The 10952-nt window shown below is 36.1% G+C and overlaps 1 protein-coding gene across 1 annotated transcript in view; it reads left to right on the top strand.

Moving 5' to 3' along the window:
* The window catches only part of TTC29 (tetratricopeptide repeat domain 29), a gene marked incomplete at its 5' end in the record, with an annotated part of 106160 nt that overhangs the window by 20139 nt on the left and 75069 nt on the right, over window positions 1–10952 (top strand). Inside the window, one exon of the mRNA XM_010143983.1 lies at window positions 3392–3477. Coding sequence (XP_010142285.1) covers window positions 3392–3477 — 86 coding nt within the window. The remainder of the gene's footprint in view (window positions 1–3391; window positions 3478–10952) is intronic.

Below are 10952 nucleotides of genomic sequence, written 5' to 3'. Positions count from 1 at the left end.
TCATGCTGCTGCTTACCACCCTTTGAAGGCTGGCCGCTCAGCTAGTTTTTGGACTGCCTCGCTGTTTATTTATCCAAGCCATACTTTATCAGCTCATGTATGAAGATGTTATGGGAGACAAAATTGAGAGAAACACCGTTCCTTGCTTTTCCCTTCATTCACCAACCGAGTCACCTCACCCTAGAAGGCTATCAGGTTGGTAAAGCATGACTTCCTGTCCTAAATCCACGCTGGCTACTCCCGATTGCCGCCACCTTCTACATAATGGCTGGATGAAGCTATCTCCATGTGTGGATATGTTAAAATTGTGCGAAATTAGAGTAGCATCTAATGTTATACATAATGCGAGATGTTGATCAGCTGGAAATACCGTGATCTGGAGCGTTTCTTACATAAGACAGGGAACAGAAAAGAGAAGGCAAATAATACAATTTGTTTTTAGGAAAATGCGCATACATTTCACAAATCCTAATAATGCTTGTTTCTCAAAAGATGCTGTTAAATGCCCACTTCTGTAGACTTAATCATCTAGGATAATAATCTAGGAAAAGTATTGGAGTGTTTCTCAGAAATAAGATAGAAGATCTCAAATAATCATCTTTTTCCACGCACATTAATTCAAGAACGCTGCATGGTATTCCTTAAGAGGCATATTTTGCATATGAATTGCACATACAATTAATAATTATATATTAATTCAATATTTATCACCAGGTACATTAGTTTTTTTAATTTAATGATTTATGTCCAGCATTAATCTGCTAGTCTTTGAGTTGTAGCTGGGTTAGATAGAATTCAACTATCAAAAAGACAAAACAATTGAAAATATTTTCCAGATTTTAAAATAAGTTTTGCCACAAATAAGTATATGACTGTACAAGTAGATAGTATAATGTATAGATAATATTAAAAATGTATAAAACTTGTTCACTGAAGCCAAAGCAAGTTCTCAAAAGAAATATCTTTATTAAACCAGCAGATACTCTTGGAAAAATTGAACAAGCTTTCAGGCATCTAATGTCATCTTTGCTATTTATTATTTTTGAAAGTGCCAGCAAATTTCTTCTATTTCAGGTTTTTTAATACAATGTCTTTGATTATATTAATTCTAAATAACCAAGATTTCTTATCTTGCCTTATCTCATGAAGACTAATATTTTAGAACACCATTTGAAATCTAAATGCTTTTGTGTGGGCTTTGGGGTCAAGAATTCTATTCTTTCCATTCCAAATGTGTGATTTTTGAGGATATATGATTATACGTGACTAATGTTTCCATTTAAAGCCCTGAAATACCTATTTTGGTTTTATCTGTAATTTACATTAGTAAATCTGTTTTGTGAATTGTCTGTTTAGATCTTTTCTCTTGGGTGTACGTACCAAAATACTGAGAATACCCATGCAATTAATCAGCTGAAGAAGGACATGTGTACCCAAACACTCCTCCATTTTCTTCCAGCTGCATATATTGATCAAATACAAGCTTTTAGCTTTTTCTGCAGCTGTTGTCTTAAGCATAATACATGCTTAAGTCACAGCTACGCTAGAACTGCTGCTATTAATACTCACTCTAGTAACTAGACAGCCTGCTGATGAAGTTTCTAATCTGCTTCTTCCTATTGCTGGTGAAAGCTGCTGGAAATGAAGAGATTGTCAAAATGGAGCTGGTGCCATTCCAAAGCTTGTTTTGCCCAGGCAGGTGTTCCAGTGCCCTTTCATAGCTTCCTGAGACATAGAAAATATCACTATGCAGACTACACTTGCTCTCATTCTCTTTAAACTTAAGCTTTAGAAGCTCCTTTCAGGTGAGTTCTCCAGCCTCCAGTCCAGAATCATAGCTTCTATCTATGAAGCCCATATTTAAGAAGGCAGTCAAATCCAGACTGGCTCTGGTGTCATCTATAATACCCATTCTGTCCTTCTGAACCATCTTCTGTGTTTATGTGGTTTATGAATTAAGATTAGATATTAACCACTTCAGACTCTCAGGCTGTTCTGAAGTGTGGAAAGAAGTTTTTTTATCCCTAGCAACTTTTTATTTTTCATTCCTCTGTGAAACTTTATTGGGTTTGAGCAGATGGGTGTCGAGCAACAGAAAGACTGGATTTAGCTGGAGTGTATCCAGAGAAGGACAACAAAGCTGGTAAAGGGGCTAGAGCACAGGTCCTGTAAGGTACAGCTGAGGGAACTGGGGTTGTTTAGCCTGGAAAAAAAGAGGCTCAGGGGAAACCTTATCACTCTCTGCAACTATCAGAAAGGAGGTTGTAGTGAGATGGGGGTCAATCGATTCTCCCAAGCAACAAGCGACAGGATGAAAGGAAATGGCCTCAGGTTGCACCAGGGGAGGTTTAGGTTGGATATTAGGAAAAATTTCACAACCCTTTTGGTGAACAAACAGTCGAACAGGCTGCCCAGGAAAGTGGGGGAAACCTTATCACTCTCTGCAACTATCAGAAAGGAGGTTGTAGTGAGATGGGGGTCAATCGATTCTCCCAAGCAACAAGCGACAGGATGAAAGGAAATGGCCTCAGGTTGCACCAGGGGAGGTTTAGGTTGGATATTAGGAAAAATTTCACAACCCTTTTGGTGAACAAACAGTCGAACAGGCTGCCCAGGAAAGTGTCCTTGGAGGTATTTCAAAGATGTGTAGATGTGGTGCTGAGGGTTCAGTGGTGACCTGGCAGTGCTGGGTTAACGTTTGGACTTGATCTCAAAAGCCTCTTCCAACCTAAACAATTCTGTGATTCTGTACTAGTGAAATAAACCTAACGTGGAAAAGTGCGATGCACCTCAGTTAGTAACTGCCTGTGCGGAATTTTCCGTGACTCCTGACGAGTAGAAGTTATCCTTTTTTTAAGCTATTCTAGCCTGCAGTAGCTTGCAAAATATCCTAGAGAATAAGAAATATGGTCTACTGGTCTACTGATAGTTCTCTCTTGTTGTTTCTCCAAGGTTCACTTAAGCAAAGTGTATGGGTCAACCTCTTCTGTGTTTATATGTTAGGGTGTATTATATATTTGTAGCTACTTTCATTTTATATAAAGAACAGAAAGAGGCTACTCTGATTTTCTAATGTGAAGACACCGTGAGTACTAAAACAATTCATGACAGAGAACGTTACACCGTGTAAAATTGATTGTACCATATTACTTACTGGAAGATATTTTCTCTGACTTTGCTGAACATTTTTCTTGAACTTTGTTTAAATCCAGTGCCTCTACTTTTAATTACCACTATATGTTTTTGGAACGGGATAAATGGCAAGGGGAAGGGGAAGGAAAATCTTGCTACAGTATTTAAACATTCATATGTTATTCAATAACCTGCAAAAAGTGTCTGTACTATTGTATTTTTGTTCAGATTGTGCTGGTAACTTCAATCCTTTCCTTAGGAGGTGATAGGAAGATGGAAGGAGAAGCTGCGTATTGCTTAAGCTTAGCACATAATTTTGCTGGAGAAGAACGGTCAGCATTATCAGTAAGTTTATTTTAAAGTTGCTTTAGTATTCCCAGTGCCTTTCTCTGCTTCCTTGGCATCTTAGGCATTTTGAAGAGTGGAAAAGACTTGGAGAGACTTGGCTCATGGACATTTTATAATTGTATCTAGTTCTGTAAACAAGAATCCATGTGGCTTAAGCAATTACGGTCCCAATGAATTCCAGAACTGGTGGAGTCCAGGTTTTCATGCTTGGATCTGCAGAAATAACATAAATTGACAATTCAGGTCATATGCAACTAGCTTTTCTTTTCCTGTATTCATACAGATAGAAGGGTTTTAGTTTGGATTAGGGTTTTTTGTTTAAGTTAGTTTAGTTAGGGTTTTGTTAGTTAGGGTTTTGCAAACTAGTTTGCTACAACATATTTCTGAGCAACAATTAAAAATATATCAATTCGCATGAGCTTTTCAGAACCTCAGGAATTTAGAAGAAATATGAATTGCTTTTGGTATGAAAAGCTGCAATGGTTTTGCAATTCCTCTGTTGATACTTGAGTTCAAGGTCCTCTTCTCCTGTTTCCCTTGAGCCTCCCACAAACACTAATTATAAGACAATGAGAATGTTACACGTGGAATTCTAGACTGGAAGGAGGGTTCCCCTAGTTTATCATAGGTCAATCTGAGAGGAAAGATAAGCAGCGACTTGGTTTGTCTGTGCTGGTCATCAGAGAAGTCACAGTTCTCCGTGATCCTCTCAATGTTGTGTGTAAAATAAATTTGTTTGAATATTTTGTCCATTATTATTGCTATTAATCAGCTGGCTAAATACTATTTTTGTTTCCGTTGGTTCCTTTAACTGCAGTATTTTATTAATGAACATGTTTTGTAGAGGTCATTTTTTGTGGTTATCTGTGGTGGGGGTTTTTTGGGTGGGGTTTTTTGGGTTGGGTTTTTTGGTGTTTTTTTGGGGGGGTTGTGGGTTTTTGGTTTTTTCGTTTTGGTTTTTTTTTCGGAAGTAGACCAATATAAGTCACAGAGTTAATTCAGCCTGAGTTTCAGTATTGCTTGCTTGGCTTCTGCGGTGTAGGAGGGGTTCTAGATTTCCCTCTTAAAATATGCTCTCACATGCTTTTAACAATCTATGATACATTTTTTTCCAAAAGTTGTTGACCATCTTTACACATAACCCTTCAATGCTGATAGGCCTATATTCTGCATAAATCAACTAAATGTTGGAAATGTTCTCACATCAGTCACAGTCTGAAGCCAAATCTGAAAATGTTTCAAAATTTATAAGCTATATATAGTTTTATAAAATTATATATAATAGTTGCAACAGCCATGAGAAGAGGATATTCACTCTCTTCCAAGAATACAGACGTTTTTGTACTGAAGTTTATCTGGATTGCTTTTTGACTGACAAGTGTGCTGGTATTCTTACCTAATCAACTTTTCTGTTAAGTTTCCAAGAATCACAATAAACTTTGTGAATGATGAAGAGCAACAAGATAAACAATTGTGCTAAATAAAGAAGACTGCATTCATATTTGATATCTCCATCAGAGCAAATTAATTAATGAGCAGGTCTGCACAGTCTCCGTGATATACAAAGGATTGAACTACCCTTGAGAGTGTCAAAGATATCTGACACCCTGGCATTGTTTCCTCAGAATCCAGTTTGCTTACGTTTTACAGCTACTCCCTTCCCTTCATTGCTACCCCATGCCTCCTGCCAAAAAGTTAACAGCAATCATTTAAAAGTTCCATTTCTTTTAGTCATGTGCAGAATTTTTTTTTTTAAGGAAGATTCTGAAACCTTGAATTTTGTGATGTACTACTATTAATTTAAAATGTATAAATAGTATGTTGTGCCTTTCAAAAACACCTGACAGGTATAAAAAGCAACATGCATTTTTGTTAAAAGGGAAAGAAAATGTTTATAGTACAAATCATGAATGATACATTATGCTAAGAGTATAAAATGTTATTTTAACAGTAATGAAAATAGCAGTACTTTTCAGTGTAAACAGTACAATATTATAATGAAGTGTTATTTCAAAATATAATGGCATTTCCAATACTATTACATAAGAAACCTATGAAGTACTTTCACTGAGAAAATGTAGTGTGTGTTATGGGACTAAGAAAAAGGGGTAAAATTTTTGTTCCTTTTGTCTTAACAGTGATCAGTATAGACAGCACTAAAATATCAGAGGTTGACAGTGCTGTTGAGCACAAGTTGTCTTCACTCTCCAATTAGAAATCATTGCCTAAAATTTACCCTTCTGTTCTCAGTTTAATGGTCTCTGTATCCAAGGGGAGCTCAGATGCTTACGGAGATGAAATCATTGCATCCTGTTCCCAGAGGACTCCTGGTTATCATTACACATAACACGCAGACAATACTGCTAGGAGCCAGTTTGCCTCATGGTAATATGTAGTTCATCACCAGCTTCTGTAGCATGCTAAAGAGGTCTTGCCACACAGCTTGGGACTATTCGACTGTAGACTCAGGGGTCTCAGCAGTTGTTTTCCTGCTTTGCATCAGTTTTCATCTTCTTTATCCTTTTGTGCTGCAGTCCACCTCGGGCAGTCTCCTTCTAGGGGAATCTGAAGGGAGCAGCTGTTACAGAGACCATTTCCTCCAATTGTTGCCACTTGGTTCCTTTTGCTGTTCAGCGTGCTGCTCCCTCCCCCAACACGCACACACAGTAGCGTGCATATAAACTTGTTTCTCTTTCATTCATGTCTTCTAGCAGAGTGGAGAAGCATATGTTCAAAATATTCATTATCCGATGCAGTAATTAAAGGCTGAAATTATTAAGCTGCAGTCTATTATATGAAAAACATGCGGTTACTTAGTATCGTGTGGGCTGGTTTTGTTGGAGAAGGTTATTTATTTGCTAGATGCTTGGTGTTTAAGCTACCGTACTTTGGTTCGGTGTATAATCTGTATAAATTGGTTTAATGTTATTTAATCTCCATGATTGATTTTAGGAGACCTACTCAGATGTAAAAACATAAGTGTGTGCAAGTTTAAAAGCCTGAGAATTAATTATGTTCAATAGTAGTGTGGATTTTTCGTAATTATTTTTCATAGCGTCTGGTTTATAATCAAATCTAATGGCTTTTGTTCACATTATATAGATTTTATCCTAAACTTTATAGATTTTGGTTTTTTGTTTTGTTCTCCTTCTAGGCTAATTTTAAAGTAAAAGTTACTGTTTATTTGTTTTTCTTCAAACTTGTGTAACAAGCTAAGTATTAAGTAAATCACTTCCCTGATACTGGAAATCTTGCCTAAGATATTGTAATTTAATGCTTGATGTGGAATTTTTTTTTAAGCTGGGCTTTTAAGAATGCTTCAAAGAGTTGGGCATCAAGGGTTTTTTCTCTTTGAATTAGTTGCATCCCAAATTATCAGGAAAATTCCAGCCCTCACTTCTTGTCTGAGCATTAGGATTTTTGGAAGTGTTTCTTTATTTCGGATATTGAATCCTGTGTTTCAGTTGTGTAATGTATTTAAATAATAGAGGCAGTGTTCATGAGTACTGAGACTCATGCCAAGATAAATATGGTAATTTATGACATAATGCTATGTGCATGAATTGTCGGAATTACAATACACAAGCTACAGGCATAAAATTATCCAGAAAATTTATGAATTTACAAAGACATCTTCACATTCAAAATGACCTTATTTAAGTAATCAGGGGTGATTTATGATAAAGTTAATTTCTGAAAAAGCCTACGTCAAAAGAATTGAAAATTTTGTGTCAGCTCATGCAGCTAGAAAGAATATAGGTAAGTGTGCCGGGGATGCAGACATCCTGAAGTTAGTATGCACGATATATTTTACCTAATGACATCTATTCCCTCTAGTTATATAGACTACGCCCACAAGTTTGTATGAATTTGGTGAATCAAGGAGGACCTTAGCAAGTAAAAGAACTCCAGAAGGTAGACTGAATGTTATCCAATTTTATCCCAAACGTTGTGAAAAGTAGCTGAGAAGAACGAGCATGGTTCCTTTGAGATTTGCCTACTATTCCAGCGTTTTGCTAGAAGGCGGAACTTCAAGACGCGTTTCTGTCAGCGGTGTCTGCGCAGACCACTGAGTTTAGGTTTAAGCTTTCATTACTCTTACTACAAAAAGAAGCGCTTAACTGGAGAGTCACAAAATACATCAAAAGCTACTATTCAATGGAAATTATTTCAAACTTCCTTCTCTTAAATAGGCCAAATTTTCCTTTATTCACCTATAAGTGATATTTAGCCATTAGTAATGGAGTAACATTTTCAGCTTAGCAAATGGCATCATATGTTAGAAAAAACATTTTAGCGTATCAGTTGAACGAAAGGTCTCATCGTTCCTAGAGGCTTCACTTTTATTGAAGTGATTTTTAAATTGTTCTTAAAATTGTACTCATATAGAAATTTTGTATTTATCATATCTGAGGAATATAAAAATGGACAAAACTGAGTCATCTTTGAAGGCAGGCACTTGTGATTGATCTTGATACTGATAATGGATTTTGTACAGAGAAAGGTTTTCTTCTTGAAGGTCTAGAATTAGTGAGCCAATTCTATTACTTGTGAAATCAGATTATCAGATTTCCATGTTTTCCCATAGCAACAATGAAAATAAATATTCTAGTAATTTGTTGATATCAACCTTACTCTTTGGGAGTCTTGTGTTCCCGAAGACTGGCTACCAAAACACCACAAGTGAGTGGATCTTCTTCTCATCCATTACAATTTTAAATTATTCATTCATACATTCCAAAAGAGCAAAATAACTGCAGTGAGCTGCAGATCTGACGGCACGTTCCATTAGATAAATCCACACCACCTTTTCAGAATGGTAGGACTGTCTGACCACTGGGGTTCTCAGGAATCTGAATACAAGTTGGAGACAAAAAGTTTAAAACCCCAATTTTGGGGCCTGTGTGTGGAGGACATTGTTTTGTTTACGTGTTTGTTTTTAGTCCCCAAACAGTATGAAAGTCGCTGGGTTTGTATATATTTATGAGGTTTATGTGGCCTTACTTAAAATATGTATATATTGTAAACATCCTGAATTTAGAAATCATGCTGTTTGACATATCAAATGTGGTTTCTCAAACTTCAAACTCTATTTTTCTGTAAATTTTTTCCTCAGGATAGCTATTACAACATGACAAGTTATATTATTACCATTTACACACATGCACTTGAATATACACACAGACTCTGCATGAGTTTGCAAAAGACCTGGAAGGGACTGCAGTGCAACATTAATAACATACTTTACATGCTTCTGCATTAATAATAGTAATAATAGATAACCTAAGATCAAAAGAATTCTTTGTATGACTCTGAGTCATTTCCATTAGATTGTTGCTAGCTGTTTTGTTTTAATTCAAAAAAAGCCAATTGTCCCTTACTGGAGGTTTGCTTAACTCTAGTATGTTGAAATATTGAGAACAAAGCCATAACAACTCCTTAAATTGCTCTGCAAGGGAATTAAAGTATCTTCGCATCTACTTTTCACCAAGGCATGGAGAGCAGATCGCTTAGCAATCCTGGAGCCTTTGCTCTCGTCCTGCCTTTTCGATATAGCTGATGGAGTGGAACAGTCTCTGCTTTTCTCTGAGCAGTCTGTGCTGGGTATGGCCAGGGAAGATGGCTCTTCCTTATCCTTTCCTAGGCAAGATAGGAGCCAGATTGTGACCACAACTACATGGTGTCTTTTTTACAGCATTAAAGGTTATATAATTAGCACACTTACATAATTAGTCCACTTGCCCTGACCGAGGTTTCTAAAACGCTAGTAACTGCCTTCCGTCAGTTAAAATATGTGATCTAGGCATTTCTACTGAACTGTAATATTCGGGGTTGTTTGGTTTTTTTTTAAATAATCGCTGATACACAAGTTTCTACTCACCTCATTCTCACAGGCTGGTCACAGAACAGACAAATCAGTACAACTGTGTGTTACAGAGGTTATGTACTTTATGGACTTTAGACTCTATTGGATTTCTAGCTTAGGTGTGCTAAACCTTGGAACCCAAATGCTGTATATAACTAAGGGGAAGAAATAGGTACGGCATGTCTTTGTTAGCAGCTTATATTATCTGAGAAACAACAGAATGAGAGGTCTTAAGAACTGTCAGTAGTATGTCCATTAGTGAAACTGCACGTATTATACCCAGGGCTGTAGCAAAAAGCTGAAAAACTGTTTAAGAAATTTTCTAATTCTGTCAGAGGGTATACTTACGGAAGTCAGACTTTTTATGTCTTTTGAGAAATGAAACATTTGTACCTGCACTGTACAAAGTCAGGGATTTCAGTACTTAAATGCAAATATATTCATAATCTGGGAGGTTTTGTTTTCCTTTGTATAGTTTAGTTCAAATAAACAGGCTTTTAAAAATTTTTGTAAAGCAAGGCTTTTGAAATTAGATTGGTTTCTCAAATTGGTATAGTTCAAGCTACAACAATTTACTCATTAAATAATGCTTTAAATTTCAATTCAGTTATTTCTATTGACTTCAAGGGGACAACTCTTATATTGAAGTGTAAGCAAATTCTTAACAGCTTTGCTTGATCAGACCCATCGGTGGCTAGATTAGAGAAGAGAAGGTCTTGGTTCAGGCATCAGATCTTAAGGAATTTAAAATTTATCCTTTGATAGATAAATAACCTGAGATGTTAAAACACCGACACGTGCCAGTATAAAACCTAGAGCTTGCTGCTTCATTGCTAGGAACAATTTGTTTTGGTGTTTTGCTTTCAGCTTATGTATTATTTCAGAGCTGATCAAAAGGATTGGTAGCAAAGTGTGAAATAAATTGTGCTTCTAAATAAATCGATTTAACATTCCTTGGTGCTTTAAGTGATTTTAGTAATATTAATATTTAAAATACTTCCGTCTGAAATCTTTTTATGACTACATATAGCAATAATGGCCACCATTTCCTTCTGCTGTTTCTCATATTAGAATATTACACAGTAAACATTGCAAAAATACTATCTTTTAGCACTGAAATGGATGCAAAAGATTTCAAGTGTCTATTTGCATGTAAATGACTCAAGTTTTATTCAGTCAATAAAAACAGTCTATTAATTCTTTTACTACATTTCTTACATGGGCTAGAATTTAACAAATATGAGATTTTCAGCAGACGGAGAACTTTTCCTTAACTTTCATATAGGTATGCAGAAGAATAATGTTTTCTAACTGACTTTTTTTTTATACCTCCCTAGTTTATCTCTGCAGTTTTTTCCAGTGTTATGCAAATGTAAGGGTTTGTTTGCTTTTAGCTAGGAAAGCTTTGTGTAATTAAAAATATCTGTTCATGGATAGGCTAAAGTTATTAATAAGCATGAAGCAGAATATTTATAGGTGCTTTGTCTAAGTAATGGGCATTTAAGCACTCACATGCATACAGCATGATATTAATGTCTTAGGAGGGTACAGCAATCTGACAGACAGGTATATTCACGTAGACACAACAGTGTGATAAAAGCGGTTC

The sequence above is a fragment of the Buceros rhinoceros genome, unplaced genomic scaffold (genome assembly GCF_000710305.1).
Source record: "Buceros rhinoceros silvestris isolate BGI_N320 unplaced genomic scaffold, ASM71030v1 scaffold3299, whole genome shotgun sequence".
In the NCBI taxonomy this organism is placed as follows: domain Eukaryota; kingdom Metazoa; phylum Chordata; class Aves; order Bucerotiformes; family Bucerotidae; genus Buceros; species Buceros rhinoceros.
Note: the sequence above shows the minus strand (reverse complement) of the source record. Positions and strands in the feature narration are given on the sequence as shown.